The following is a 16,463-nucleotide window of genomic DNA, read 5'->3' on the forward strand; positions in this document are numbered from 1 at the left end:
GAGAGCACATGAGACAAGCACAGGAGCACCAGCGGCACACTTATAACCGGCAGGCTACCCTGAGGGAATTTCAACCGGGAGATAAGGTGTTAGTGCTGATCCCCACGGTAGAGTGTAAACTACTAGCCACATGGAAAGGACCATATGAAGTACTGGAGAGAATAGGAGAAGTAAATTATCGGATCCGACAGCCAGGTCGACGGCTCCAGGAAAAGATTTATCACATAAACCTGTTAAAAGCATGGAGAGAGAGAGAAACACGAATGGTCACGTACCCCACACACACTCAGGAGACAGCCGAAGTAAATATTTCACCCACTCTGTCCCCAGCACAAGTACAGGAAGTAAAGACCCTGATCCAGAAAAACAGATGTGTTTTCAGAGGTACCTGGCCGAACTGAGGTTACGGCTCATGATATCGTTTCCCTACCAGGGAGAAAAGTGAGCATGAGGCCATATCGGGTACCCGAGGTTCGACGGGCCGCGATTAGAGCAGAGACGGAGAAAATGTTGACAGCTGGAGTGATCGAAGAGTCACATAGTGAGTGGTTTAGCCCAATTGTGATGATCTCCAAGCCCGATGGGTCTTTGCGGTTCTGTAACGACTTTCGGAAGGTAAATGAAATCTCCAAGTTTGATGCCTACCCCATGCCCCGAGTAGATGAACTACTGGAGAAAATTGGTAATGCTCTGTACATTACGACTCTTGATCTGACAAAAGGGTACTGGCAAATTCCTCTGACCCCCAGGGCCAAAGAAAAGACAGCCTTTGCAACACCTGACGGTTTGTTTCAATACACCTTCATGCCATTCGGCTTACACGGGGCCGCAGCCACCTTTCAACGGCTCATGGACAAAGTCCTAAAACCACACAAAGCATACGCCGCAGCTTATTTAGATGACGTGGGGATCTACAGCCCAGATTGGGAATCCCACTTACCCCGGGTACAGGCAGGGTTAGACGCCCTTAGAAAGGCAGGGCTCACGGCAAACCCTGCCAAGTGTTATGTGGGGTTAGAGGAAACAGAGTATCTGGGATACACTGTGGGAAGAGGGTGAATCAAACCCCAACATAAGAAGGTGAAGGCAAATAGAGAATGGCCGAAACCAGTAAATAAGAAGCAGGTTCGAGCCTTCCTAGGGCTGACCGGTTACTACCAGAAGTTCATCCCAAGTTATGCCACAGTGGCTGCCCCACTTACCGACATGACTAGAGCCAGAGGGCCAAACATGGTCAAATGGGATGAAAGGGCCACCAAAGCATTTAGGACATTACAGGAGGCTCTCTGCTGTAATCCAGTGCTGGTGGTACCAGACTTTGAGAGAGAGTTTATGGTTCAGACGGATGCCTCAGAGGTCGGCTTGGGAGCAGTGCTATCCCAAGAGGTAGAAGGGGTGGAACACCCCATCCTGTTTTTAAGCAGGAAGCTGGAACCACGGGAAACCAACTACTCAGTCGTTGAGAAAGAGGCGCTGGCAGTAAAGTGGGCTCTAGAAAGCCTGAAATACTACCTGCTGGGGCGCCACTTCACCCTCATCAGTGACCATGCCCCACTCACCTGGATGCATAGGGCTAAAGAGAAGAACGCTCGGGTGATGCAGTGGTTTTTGAGTCTCCAACCGTTTCATTTTGACTTGAAACACAGAGCAGGGAAGGAAATGGGAAACGTGGATGGGTTATCCCGCATGCACGCATATTTTGCTGCGGTAGCCCGACCTAGGGGGTCGGATCTAGGGGGAGAGATGTGTGGCAAAGAAGGGGGTCGAGTGATAAATGGCAGATATGTGAAAGCAGAACTAATAAATGGGCTCTGCCCGATCACTAAAACGGCCACCCCTGTCAGAACTACAGATCACAAAATGGCCGACCACCAAAACTACAAGTCCCAGAAGCAAGGGGAACCCTCAGAAGGTGGAGCCGACCCACAGATAAAGGGTCAAGAAAAACCAGGAAGAGAGGGAGAGAGTGCTGGAAGGATCTATGAATAATAGAGAAAGAGACAATAGAGATTGGCTGGATTTATCGTGTATGAGCTGGATTATTTTGGATTTACCTGTTGGCATTTGGACCTGGACCTACCGAGAACCCGATTCGTGTACCGAACCCTGCTATCCTATATATATATATAATTTAATTTTTTTTTTGCTAAAAATATTTATATATATATTTATTTATTTTTGTTGTTAAAAATATATATATTTATATCTGCTAAAAATATATGGGGGATTGGAAGGGATGCAGACAATAACATTGATGGAAGCCACGATCTATCTGCAATACTAAAGCTGATCAACCCCCTAAAAAGAATAACAAATTTAAAAAAAAATAAGTTGTAGAAATATCTCAACGATGATCAGTAGAAACAGGATGCACCTGAGCTCAATTTTGAGTCTCATAGCAAAGGGTCTGAATGCTTATGTAAATAAGGTTTTTGTTTTTTTATGGAGTATGTGTGTAGATTGGCAATGCACATTTTTTTATTTAATTGTTTTTGAATAAGGCTGTAAGGTAACAAAATGTGGAAAAAGGGAAGGGGTGTGAATAATTTCTGTATTCAATGTACTAGCTGACATCACCATTAAATTAAACCAATATCACAGGCCACTAACTCTGCAAAAGTCAACTGTCGCTGACTAAATCGTAGACCTAATTTCCGAGGGGGAAGTGGGGAAAAACTATTCCATCCCCGTTGCCTTGGAAACCATTTATGCATGCAATGCTGGGTGTCGTTCGTACCAAAAATTCAAAGGTAACTTCCTCTCCTTGACACCTTTATTTGTGCACACTAATCTGAGAAATTCCCAAGTTTGTCTCTGACATATCTGTTTCAACTGAGCTTGGGTTGAATTGCAATAGTATTGGAACTGGAATAGAGAAGCCATTTTATAGTATAGAGATTAACCCACTGTGTCCAATGTCCCTAATAGACAAGCAATGGCTTATGTGACTCCTCCCCACCCGCTCCAACACAGCTGTGAACACGCCAAATGACTGGCAACCTGAGCGACTCAGGGTTTTCTCTCTCCCATAAAACCTTGGCCAAACCCTAATCCCATCTGAATGGTTTCTGGCCTCTTTCAGTCATTATGAATAGACAGGATGGAAACTCACCTTCTATCATGGATCAGGATTATGGGGCTTCAGTACAGTTTCTTTAATTATTCCTCAAAATAACTAGAGAGAATTCCATACAGTAGTCGGCTATCTACTGGAATATGCTGATTCATCTTCCCCTCCCAAGCCCACCTTCCTCCCATCCCTCAATCCCCCATCCCCACTCTTCATCTCTTGTTTTGTAGCTTTTCTGTTAATTTTATTTAGCTTTACCTTTAAAAAAAAACTCTTTATTTCACATTCAATTAAAAAAAATGTTGTTCTTTCAGTTTAAACTGTCTCGCTGGAAACCAAAATATTTTCAATAAATCAATCACATTTACAGTGGGGCAAATAAAAGTATTTAGTCAGCCACCAATTGTGCAAGGTCTCCCACTTAAAAAGATGAGAGAGGCCTATAATTTACATCATAGGTACACTTCAACTATGACAAAATGAGAAAAAAAATCAAGAAAATCACATTGTAGGATTTTTAATGAATTTATTAGCAAATTATGGTGGAAAATAAGTATTTGGTCACCTACAAACAAGCAAGATTTCTGGCTCTCACAGACCTGTAACTTCTTCTTTAAGAGGCTCCTCTGTCCTCCACTTGTTACCTGTATTAATGGCACCTGTTTGAACTTGTTATCACCTGTCCACAACCTCAAACAGTCACACTCCAAACTCCACTATGGCCAAGACCAAAGAGCTGTCAAAGGACACCAGAAACAAAATTATAGATCTGCACCAGGCTGGGAAGACTGAATCTGCAATAGGTAAGCAGCTTGGTTTGAAGAAATCAACTGTGGGAGCAATTATTAGGAAATGGAAGACATACAATACCACTGATAATCTCCCTCGATCTGGGGCTCCACGCAAGATCTCACCCCGTGGGGTCAAAATGATCACAATAACAGTGAACGGTCATTTTGTCTGTCATAGTTGAAGTGTACCTATGATGAAAATTACAGGCCTCTCATCTTTTTAAGTGGGAGAACTTGCACAATTGGTGGCTGACGAAATACTTTTTTGCCCCACTGTATTTATAAAGCCCTTCTTACATCAGCTAATGTCACAAAGTCTGTACAGAAACCCAGCCTAAAACCCCAAACAGCAAGCAATGCAGGTGTAGAAGCACTGTGGAAAGGAAAAACTCCCTAGAAAGGCCAGAACCTAGGAAGAAACCTAGAGAGGAACCAGGCTATGAGGGGTGGCCAGTCCTCTTCTGGCTGTGCCGGGTGGAGATTATAACAGAACATGGCCAAGATGTTCAAATGTTCATAGATCACCAGCAGGGTCGAATAATAATAACCACAGTGGTTGTAGAGGGTGCAACAGGTCAGCACCTCAGGAGTAAATGTCAGTTGGCTTTTCATAGCCGATCATTCAGAGTATCTCTACCGCTCCTGCTGTCTGTAGAGAGTTGAAAACAGCAGGTCCGAGACAGGTAGCACGTTCGAACAGAACAGTTGAAACTGGAGCAGCAGCACGGCCAGGTGGACTGGGAACAGAAAGGAGTCAGGCATGGTCCTAGGGCTCAGGTCCTCCAAGAGAGAGAAAGAAAGAAAGAGAAAGAAAGAAAGAGAGAAAAATAGGGAAAAAGAGAGAGAGAATTAGAGAGAGCATACTTCAATTCACACAGGACACAGGATAAGACAGGAGAAATACTACCCCGACACATAAACTATTGCAGCATAAATACTGGAGGCTGAGACTGGATGGGTCGGGAGACACTGTGGCCCCTTCCGACAATACCCCCGGAGAGGATCAAACAGGCAGGATATAACCCCACCCACTTTGCCAAAGCACAGCCCCCACACCACTAGAGGGATATCTCCAACCCCCAACGAAGTGTCATTCGGCATTGGGTTTTACATATTTGTGTGTTTAGCCTAGGCTACTATGCATATTATGAGGAGGAAAAGGTCCTTGTTGATCTCATTAAATGTCCCATAAATGTTTCCATACAGTATGGCATTTGGTAATTCCAATATCTTGCATCAGTTCGGGTTCAAGGTTTCATCATGAGTGCTTGATGGCATTGGGCTTTTTTTCATTTTAATGTAAGAGCTCCATTGGACTACTGCTCTCATGGGGAGCCGTTGCACTGAGATTAGCCATGCAGTTTTTGTAAATTGTTCTGACAGTTGATTTGCCCATAGTCTTTTGATGAGTTGTGCACATTCTATTATAAACTGGTTAGTTCGAGCCCTACAGTAAATGCTGAATGGCTGACAGCCATGGCATATCAGACCGTATACCACTGGTATGACAAAACATTCATTTTTACTGCTCTAATTACATTGGTAACCAGTTTATAATAGCAAAAAGACACCTCAGGGGGTGTGATATAAGGCCAATATACCACGGGTAAGAGCTGTGTCCAGGCACTCCGCTTTGTGTCGTTGACTAAGAAAATTCCATATTGGCCATATACCACACCTCCTTGAGGTTTATTGTGTATAGCAAAGCTCCTGAACATAATAATTCCAGCGTAAACGGCGTTCACATTTGAATCATAGATGTCTTTCCTTCACTGAGTGCACCAGTTTATTTGTAGATGTCCGAACATTTCGGTACGCATCTCTTACCTCTTCCCTTCCTTCCCGTCTCCCTATAGTATTTCCATTTCCTATCCTCTCTTCATCTTCCTCATCTCCCAGCGAAAGCTCATGTTTGTGAATAATAGACTTGGAGAGGAGCAGAAACTCACATCTATTGAGGCATTTCATGAGGAAATATGAATCATCTGTGGGCTTCTTCTCTGCTGCACTAATGGCATATTCGCTACAGTAAGTAAACAGCGTTCTAAGGCACTGCATCTCAGTGCTAGAGGTGTAACTGCAGAACCTGGTTTGATTCCCGGCTGTATCACAACCGGGCCGTGATTGGGAGTCCCATAAGGCGGCCCAGAATCGTCCAGGTTAAGTAAAATATAAATATTTGTTTAACTCCACTGAAGGCCATTTGATCTTACGTGTTCAAATCGAAATCAAATCACATGTTATTTGTCACATTCTTCGTCGACAACAGGTGTAGACCAACAGTGAAATGCTACTTAAGGATCCTTTTCCAACAATGCAGAGATAAAGATAAGCAGAAAAGGGTAATAAAGCATTGAAATATTAGCACAGTTAATATTAAATAACAACATGGAGTAGAAAATAACATGGCTATATATAGAGGAGTAGAAAGTAGCATGGCTATATATAGAGTAGGAAATAACATGGCTGTATATAGGGAGTAGATAATAATATGGCTATATACAGGGAGTAGATAATAACATGGCTATATAAAGAGGAGTAGATAATAACATGGCTGTATATAGAGGAGTAGAAAATAACATGGATATATACAGGGAGTAGAAAATAACATGGCTATATACAGGTAGTAGATAATAACATGGCTATATACAGGGAGTAGATAACAACATGGCTGTATATAGGGAGTAGATAATAACATGGCTGTATATAGGGAGTAGATAATAACATGGCTGTATACAGGGAGTAGATAATAACATGGCTGTATATTGGGAGTAGGAAATAACATGGCTGTATATAGGGAGTAGATAATAACATGGCTATATACAGGGAGTAGATAATAACATGGCTGTATATAGGGAGTAGAAATAACATGGCTATATATAGAGGAGTAGATAATAACATGGCTATATATAGGGAGTAGATAATAACATGGCTGTAGAAAATATATGGCTATATATAGAGGAGTAGAAAATAACATGGCTGAATATAGGGAGTAGATAATAACATGGCTGTATATTGGGAGTAGGAAATAACATATATAGGGAGTAGATAATAACATGGCTGTATATAGGGAGTAGAAATTAATATGGCTATATATAGAGGAGTAGAAAATAACATGGCTGAATATAGGGAGTAGATAATAACATGGCTGTATATAGGGAGTAGATAATTACATGGCTATATATAGGGAGTAGATAATAACATGGCTATATATAGAGGAGTAGAAAATAACATGGCTGTATATAGAGGAGTAGAAAGTAGCATGGCTGTATATAGAGGAGTAGGAAATAACATGGCTGTATAGGGAGTAGAAAATAACATGGCTATATATAGAGGAGTAGAAAATAACATGGCTATATATAGAGGAGTAGAAAATAACATGGCTATATATAGAGGAGTAGAAAATAACATGGTTATATATAGGGAGTAGAAAATAACATGGCTATATACAGGGAGTAGATAATAACATGGCTGTATATAGAGGAGTAGAAAATAACATGGCTGTATATAGAGGAGTAGAAAATAACATGGCTATATATAGAGGAGTAGAAAATAACATGGCTGTATATAGAGGAGTAGAAAATAACATGGCTATATATAGAGGAGTAGAAAATAAAATGGCTATATATAGAGGAGTAGAACATAACATGGCTGTATATAGAGGAGTAGAAAATAACATGGCTATATACAGGGAGTAGATAATAACATGGCTATATATAGGGAGTAGAAAATAACATGGCTGTATATAGAGGAGTAGATAATAACATGGCTATATATAGGGAGTAGAAAATAACATGGCTGTATATAGAGGAGTAGAAAAATAACATGGCTATATATAGGGAGTAGATAATAACATGGCTATATATAGGGAGTAGATGATAACATGGCTATATATAGGGATTATAAAATAACATGGCTGTATATAGGGAGTAGATAATAACATGGCTATATACAGGGAGTAGAAAATAACATGGCTATATACAGGGAGTAAAAAATAACATGGCTATATACAGGGAGTAGATAATAACATGGCTATATATAGGGAGTAGATAATAACATGGCTATATATAGGGAGTAGAAAATAACATGGCTATATATAGAGGAGTAGAAAATAACATGGCTATATATAGGGAGTAGAAAATAACATGGCTGTATATAGAGGAGTAGAAAGTAGCATGGCTATATATAGAGGAGTAGAAAATAACATGGCTATATTCAGGGAGTAGAAAATAACATGGCTATATATAGGGAGTAGAAAATAACATGGCTGTATATAGAGGAGTAGAAAGTAGCATGGCTATATATAGAGGAGTAGAAAATAACATGGCTATATTCAGGGAGTAGAAAATAACTTGGCTATATTCAGGGAGTAGAAAATAACTTGGCTATATACAGGGAGTAGAACATAACATGGCTATATATAGAGGAGTAGAAAATAACATGGCTATATTCAGGGAGTAGAAAATAACATGGCTATATTCAGGGAGTAGAAAATAACATGGCTATATATAGAGGAGTAGAACATAACATGGCTGTATATAGAGGAGTAGAAAATAACATGGCTATATACAGGGAGTAGATAATAACATGGCTATATATAGGGAGTAGAAAATAACATGGCTGTATATAGAGGAGTAGATAATAACATGGCTATATATAGGGAGTAGAAAATAACATGGCTGTATATAGAGGAGTAGAAAATAACATGGCTATATATAGGGAGTAGATAATAACATGGCTATATATAGGGAGTAGATGATAACATGGCTATATATAGGGATTATAAAATAACATGGCTGTATATAGGGAGTAGATAATAACATGGCTATATACAGGGAGTAGAAAATAACATGGCTATATACAGGGAGTAAAAATAACATGGCTATATACAGGGAGTAGATAATAACATGGCTATATATAGGGAGTAGATAATAACATGGCTATATATAGGGAGTAGAAAATAACATGGCTATATATAGAGGAGTAGAAAATAACATGGCTATATATAGGGAGTAGAAAATAACATGGCTGTATATAGAGGAGTAGAAAATAACATGGCTATATATAGGGAGTAGAAAATAACATGGCTGTATATAGAGGAGTAGAAAATAACATGGCTATATATAGAGGAGTAGAAAATAACATGGCTATATTCAGGGAGTAGAAAATAACATGGCTATATATAGAGGAGTAGAAAGTAGCATGGCTATATTCAGGGAGTAGAAAATAACATGGCTATATTCAGAGGAGTAGAAAGTAGCATGGCTATATACAGGGAGTAGAAAATAACATGGCTATATTCAGGGAGTAGAAAATAACATGGCTATATTCAGGGAGTAGAAAATAACATGGCTATATTCAGGGAGTAGAAAATAACATGGCTATATATAGAGGAGTAGATAATAACATGGCTATATATAGAGGAGTAGAAAATAACATGGCTATATATAGAGGAGTAGAAAGTAGCATGGCTATATATAGAGGAGTAGAAAGTAGCATGGCTATATACAGGGAGTAGAAAATAACATGGCTATATATAGAGGAGTAGAAAATAACATGGCTATATATGGAGGATTAGAAAGTAGCATGGCTATATACAGGGAGTAGAAAATAACATGGCTATATATAGAGGAGTAGAAAATAACATGGCTATATACAGGGAGTAGAAAATAACATGGCTATATATAGAGGAGTAGAAAATAACATGGCTATATACAGGGAGTAGAAAATAACATGGTAATATACAGGGAGTAGAAAGTAGCATGGCTATATATAGATGAGTAGAAAATAACATGGCTGTATAGGGAGTAGAAAATAACATGGCTGTATAGGGAGTAGAAAATAACATGGCTGTATAGGGAGTAGAAAATAACATGGCTGTATACAGGCCGTGGAAAATAACATGGTTATATAGAGGAGTAGAAAATAACATGGCTATATTGTCACGGTCGTCCTCCTCTTCATCTGAAGAGGAGAGGCGAGAAGGATCGGAGGACCAAAATGCGGCGTCACGCCCTGACCATACTAAATAATGAATACAAAACAAAGGAAATAAAGGTCAGAACATGACATATATAGAGGAGTAGAAAATAACATGGCTGTATACAGGCTGTGGAAAATAACATGGCTGTGCATGTGCGTGTGTCTGGAAGCGTATGCAATGTGTGTGTGTATGAGTCTGTTGGGGTATCAGTGTATGTATGTGTGTGTGTGGTTAGAGTTCAGTGTGTCAGTGCAAGAGAGTTAGTGTAAAAAAGTGTCAATGCAGGTAGTCTGGGTAGCCATTTGATTAACTATTTAGCAGTTTTGTTTATAAGTTTTATGGCTTGAGGGTAGAAGCTGTTCAGGGTCCTGTTGGCTCCAGACTTGGTACCGCTTGCCGTGAGGTAGCAGAGAGAACAGTCTATGGCTTGGGTGTAGAAGCTGTTCAGGGTCCTGTTGGTTCCAGACTTGGTACCGCTTGCCGTGAGGTAGCAGAGAGAACAGTCTATGGCTTGGGGGTAGAAGCTGTTCAGGGTCCTGTTGGTTCCAGACTTGGTACCGCTTGCCGTGAGGGAGCAGAGTGAACAGTCTATGGCTTGGGGGTAGAAGCTGTTCAGGGTCCTGTTGGTTCCAGACTTGGTACCGCTTGCCGTGTGAGGTAGCAGAGAGAACAGTCTATGGCTTGGGGGTAGAAGCTGTTCAGGGTCCTGTTGGTTCCAGACTTGGTACCGCTTGCCGTGAGGTAGCAGAGAGAACAGTCTATGGCTTGGGGGTAGAAGCTGTTCAGGGTCCTGTTGGTTCCAGACTTGGTACCGCTTGCCGTGAGGTAGCAGAGAGAACAGTCTATGGCTTGGGGGTAGAAGCTGTTCAGGGTCCTGTTGGTTCCAGACTTGGTACCGCTTGCCGTGAGGTAGCAGAGAGAACAGTCTATGGCTTGGGTGGCTGGAGTCTTTAAAAAATGTTTGGGCCTTGCCTTGACACCACCTGGCAGAGAGATGGCAGGGAGTTCGGCCCCAGTGATGTACTGGGCTGTACACACTACCCTCTGTAGCGCCTTGCGGTCATCACTAGCCTACAACTATGTTGTCAGTAGCTGCAGGCTCTCCAAACACTCCATGTTTCCTCAACCAAGGAACAGTAGGCTAAAGGCGTATCCATACATAGGTTCATTTGCTCCTAGCAGAACTCGGCTAGGCGAAGTGAACGTCTGTGCTCTTATACTCCCTTAAAAGACCCTTGCTTGAAAAACTAGAAAAATGCGGAAATATTACCATTTGTCCTCCATGAGACACCGTAGCCTGTACACTAAAATAACTCAAGAAATCTGTAATTAACTTTGACGTTTTGGCCGAGGAGGTCTAAGTCACGCAATTTCACATCCAAATAAGATGTTTTGGCGCAGTATTTCTCAAGTGAAAAAATGTGGATGAAAACTAGTCATCTGTCATTTAATGACAACAAACACTTCATTGAAGAATCCCTACTGTTGACCAATCATCAACGAAAGGGCGAAAGGTCGAACTTTGACAAGCCCCTCCCCAAAAAACTGTTTGCTCGAACAGACAAAAAACTCTGCCGAACAACAAACAAACAAAAACATCAGAAATTGTTGTCACAATATAGGCTGTCATACTTGAGTAAAAGTAAAGATACCTTAATAGAAAATGACTCTAGTAAAAGTAAAAGTCCTCCAGTAAAATACTACTTGAGTAAAATTCTAAAAGTACTTGGTTTAAAATATACTTAAGTATCAAAAGTAAAAGTATAAATCATTTCAAATTTCTTATATTAAGCAAACAAGATGGCACCATTTTCTTGTTTTTTATTTATTTATGGTAATCCAGGGGGACACTCCAACATTCAGACATCATTTACAAACGAAGCATGCGCGTTTAGGGAGCCCGCCAGATCAGAGGCAGTACACGGGATGATGACCAGGGATTTTCTCTGTTTCGTGAGTCCTCCAGATCAGAGGCAGTAGGGATGACCAGGGATGTTCTCTGTTTAGTGAGTCCTCCAGATCAGAGGCAGTAAGGATGACCAGGGATGTTCTCTGTTTAGTGAGTCCTCCAGATCAGAGGCAGTGGGGGTGACCAGGGATGTTCTCTGTCTAGTGAGTCCTCCAGATCAGAGGCAGTAGGGATGACCAGGGATGTTCTCTGTTTAGTGAGTCCTCCAGATCAGAGGCAGTGGGGGTGACCAGGGATGTTCTCTGTCTAGTGAGTCCTCCAGATCAGAGGCAGTAGGGATGACCAGGGATGTTCACTGTCTAGTGAGTCCTCCAGATCAGAGGCAGTAGGGATGACCAGGGATGTTCTCTATCTAGTGAGTCCTCCAGATCAGAGGCAGTGGGGGTGACCAGGGATGTTCTCTGTCTAGTGAGTCCTCCAGATCAGAAGCAGTAGGGATGACCAGGGATGTTCTCTGTTTAGTGAGTCCTCCAGATCAGAGGCAGTGGGGGTGACCAGGGATGTTCTCTGTCTAGTGAGTCATGGTCCTGTTGGTTCCAGACTTGGTACCGCTTGCCGTGAGGGAGCAGAGTGAACAGTCTATGGCTTGGGGGTAGAAGCTGTTCAGGGTCCTGTTGGTTCCAGACTTGGTACCGCTTGCCGTGAGGTAGCAGAGAGAACAGTCTATGGCTTGGGGGTAGAAGCTGTTCAGGGTCCTGTTGGTTCCAGACTTGGTACCGCTTGCCGTGAGGTAGCAGAGAGAACAGTCTATGGCTTGTGTGGCTGGAGTCTTTAAAAAATGTTTGGGCCTTGCCTTGACACCACCTGGCAGAGAGATGGCAGGGAGTTCGGCCCCAGTGATGTACTGGGCTGTACACACTACCCTCTGTAGCGCCTTGCGGTCATCAGTAGCCTACAACTATGTTGTCAGTAGCTGCAGGCTCTCCAAACACTCCATGTTTCCTCAACCAAGGAACAGTAGGCTAAAGGCGTATCCATACATAGGTTCATTTGCTCCTAGCAGAACTCGGCTAGGCGAAGTGAACGTCTGTGCTCTTATACTCCCTTAAAAGACCCTTGCTTGAAAAACTAGAAAATGCGGAAATATTACCATTTGTCCTCCATGAGACACCGTAGCCTGTACACTAAAATAACTCAAGAAATCTGTAATTAACTTTGACGTTTTGGCCGAGGAGGTCTAAGTCACGCAATTTCACATCCAAATAAGATGTTTTGGCGCAGTATTTCTCAAGTGAAAAAATGTGGATGAAAACTAGTCATCTGTCATTTAATGACAACAAACACTTCATTGAAGAATCCCTACTGTTGACCAATCATCAACGAAAGGGCGAAAGGTCGAACTTTGACAAGCCCCTCCCCAAAAAACTGTTTGCTCGAACAGACAAAAAACTCTGCCGAACAACAAACAAACAAAAACATCAGAAAATGTTGTCACAATATAGGCTGTCATACTTGAGTAAAAGTAAAGATACCTTAATAGAAAATGACTCTAGTAAAAGTAAAAGTCCTCCAGTAAAATACTACTTGAGTAAAATTCTAAAAGTACTTGGTTTAAAATATACTTAAGTATCAAAAGTAAAAGTATAAATCATTTCAAATTTCTTATATTAAGCAAACAAGATGGCACCATTTTCTTGTTTTTTATTTATTTATGGTAATCCAGGGGGACACTCCAACATTCAGACATCATTTACAAACGAAGCATGTGCGTTTAGGGAATCCGCCAGATCAGAGGCAGTACACGGGATGATGACCAGGGATGTTCTCTGTTTCGTGAGTCCTCCAGATCAGAGGCAGTAGGGATGACCAGGGATGTTCTCTGTCTAGTGAGTCCTCCAGATCAGAAGCAGTAGGGATGACCAGGGATGTTCTCTGTTTAGTGAGTCCTCCAGATCAGAGGCAGTGGGGTGACCAGGGATGTTCTCTGTCTAGTGAGTCTTCCAGATCAGAGGCAGTAGGGATGACCAGAGATGTTCTCTGTTTAGTGAGTCCTCCAGATCAGAGGCAGTAAGGATGACCAGGGATGTTCTCTGTTTAGTGAGTCCTCCAGATCAGAGGCAGTAGGGATGACCAGGGATGTTCTCTGTTTAGTGAGTCCCCCAGATCAGAGGCAGTAGGGATGACCAGGGATGTTCTCTGTTTAGTGAGTCCCCCAGATCAGAGACAGTAGGGATGACCAGGGATGTTCTCTGTTTAGTGAGTCCTCCAGATCAGAGGCAGTGGGGGTGACCAGGGATGTTCTCTGTCTAGTGAGTCCTCCAGATCAGAGGCAGTAGGGATGACCAGGGATGTTCTCTGTTTAGTGAGTCCTCCAGATCAGAGGCAGTGGGGGTGACCAGGGATGTTCTCTGTCTAGTGAGTCCTCCAGATCAGAGGCAGTAGGGATGACCAGGGATGTTCTCTGTTTAGTGAGTCCTCCAGATCAGAGGCAGTAGGGATGACCAGGTATGTTCTCTGTTTAGTGAGTCCTCCAGATCAGAGGCAGTGGGGGTGACTAGGGATGTTCTCTGTCTAGTGAGTCCTCCAGATCAGAGGCAGTAGGGATGACCAGGGATGTTCTCTGTCTAGTGAGTCCTCCAGATCAGAGGCAGTAGGGATGACCAGAGATGTTCTCTGTTTAGTGAGTCCTCCAGATCAGAGGCAGTGGGGGTGCCCAGGGATGTTCTCTGTCTAGTGAGTCCTCCAGATCAGAGGCAGTAGGGATGACCAGGGATGTTCTCTGTTTAGTGAGTCCTCCAGATCAGAGGCAGTGGGGGTGACCAGGGATGTTCTCTGTCTAGTGAGTCCTCCAGATCAGAGGCAGTAGGGATGACCAGGGATGTTCTCTGTTTAGTGAGTCCTCCAGATCAGAGGCAGTAGGGATGACCAGGGATGTTCTCTGTTTAGTGAGTCCTCCAGATCAGAGGCAGTGGGGTGACCAGGGATTTTCAGTTGATAAGTGCATGAATTTGACTATTTTCCTGTCCTGCTAAGCATTCAGAATGTAACAAGTACTTTAGGCTGTCAAGGAAAATGTATGGAGTAAAAAGTATACTTTCTTAAGGGATGTAGCGGTCAAAAATATAAATAGTAACGTAAGTACACATACCCAAAATAACTACTTAAGTAGTACTTTAAAGTATTTTTACTTCAGTACTTTAAACCACTACAAGTGTGTTTTGAAATGTTTTATCTGCGTTCTCTGTGTCATCCCAAGATAGATGTCACAATCTCAGAGACCTCCGGTCAACCATGAATGAAGCCAGAGTGGCGGGAGACTTTTTACCTCTCTCCCCTGACCTAAGCCTAGGTTAGTTATGAGGGGTTTTCTTAACTAAATTAATGAATAAATACATCATGAAACCGACACAGAGACACTATAATTATAATTTGATAGGCTACATATGAAGAAGTCATATGTTGCCTAAGTTTACAGTAGTTTACTAAAGGGTAGACTAAATAACCTAGTGTGAATCGAGGGAAAGATGATCAAATCTTTTGTCCATTTAGTTTAATTGGAATTAAGATGACCTTAGTGCTTAGGAAACCCAAGCCAGAACTCTTATGTCACACTGGTTTCCATGGGGATTGGAAGCTCATTAACTATGAACATGGTAATCAGAAGTAATTAGTCCTGTTTTATACAAGCCTCATCATGAGCATCATCATCACACAGACAACGTGTTAATCCCCCTGCCTGCCGAGCCTACGGCGTAAACACACGACATTCACAGTGGGTTCTGGAACATATGTAGGCTATACATGACACTCTCATGTGAAGCCTTCATTATGCATGAATTACCCATCATTGTGCAACAGAACTAAAGTGGTTCTCCGGAGTGTGCTCACATCTTACACTTACATGTAGGATCTCTATGGCTCACGTGATGAATTACTTGGGGGGTATGAGTGGTCATTTAGGCTCCTATAGATCATGCCTAATGCTCAATGGGGTAACGAGTCTCCAGATGGCTCAGGGTGGAACTCCTGTAGCTAATGACTATAGGGGCGGTAGGTTGCCTAGTGATTAGAGAGGCGAGCTGGCAACCGTTCGAATCCCAGGTCCAACTGGAAAAAATCTGTTGAGAAGTGAGTTGGCAACCAGAGGGTTGCTGGTATCAATCCTATATACCATTGCCTGCTGTTGTACCCTTGAGCAAGGTACTTAACCCCACACAACACTGGGCGCCCAGTGTGGCAGCACCTCTCAAAAAAACCTGTACACTGTATGTGTGTCTTTCGGAGGGGTTGGGTGAAAAGCGGAAGTCAAATTTCGGTTGGACCATTAAAGGCATCTTAATAATTTTGTCAAAGCACGTAACTTCCCTCCACAACACAATTTATGCTGTTCCCTCCTACCATATCACTTCTCCATCCAACCCAGGCATGAGCTGCTGGATGACAGTGAGCTGCTTAGGAAAAGGTTTACGACATACGAGACCTTTTCATTGGCTCCTGCAACAGAAGACACTTTGACCTTTCATACTTCTTCCTGTGACATCTGAGGCCGCGGAATGCCAAGGCCTGGAGGCGAGGGCCTGACCAAGTAACCATAGCAACATAGTACTGTTGTACATACAGCCGACATTCAAACAATGAAATTCCAATGAGTAGGGCCAGATGTACAGCACTCCCTTCCCTGCCCCTCTCCACTATAGGGAATCTAAGTAC

The 16,463-nt window shown here is 42.3% G+C and overlaps 1 protein-coding gene across 1 annotated transcript in view; it reads right to left on the reverse strand.

Moving 5' to 3' along the window:
- Positions 1-816: 816 nt before the first annotated feature.
- The window catches only part of qtrt2 (queuine tRNA-ribosyltransferase accessory subunit 2), a 61,404-nt gene continuing 45,757 nt past the window's right edge, over positions 817-16,463 (reverse strand). The window contains 1 exon segment of the mRNA XM_064947351.1: positions 817-861. Within this exon segment, the coding sequence (XP_064803423.1) occupies positions 817-861 (45 nt within the window).

Source organism: Oncorhynchus masou, chromosome 30, assembly GCF_036934945.1.
Source record: "Oncorhynchus masou masou isolate Uvic2021 chromosome 30, UVic_Omas_1.1, whole genome shotgun sequence".
In the NCBI taxonomy this organism is placed as follows: Eukaryota; Metazoa; Chordata; class Actinopteri; order Salmoniformes; family Salmonidae; genus Oncorhynchus; species Oncorhynchus masou.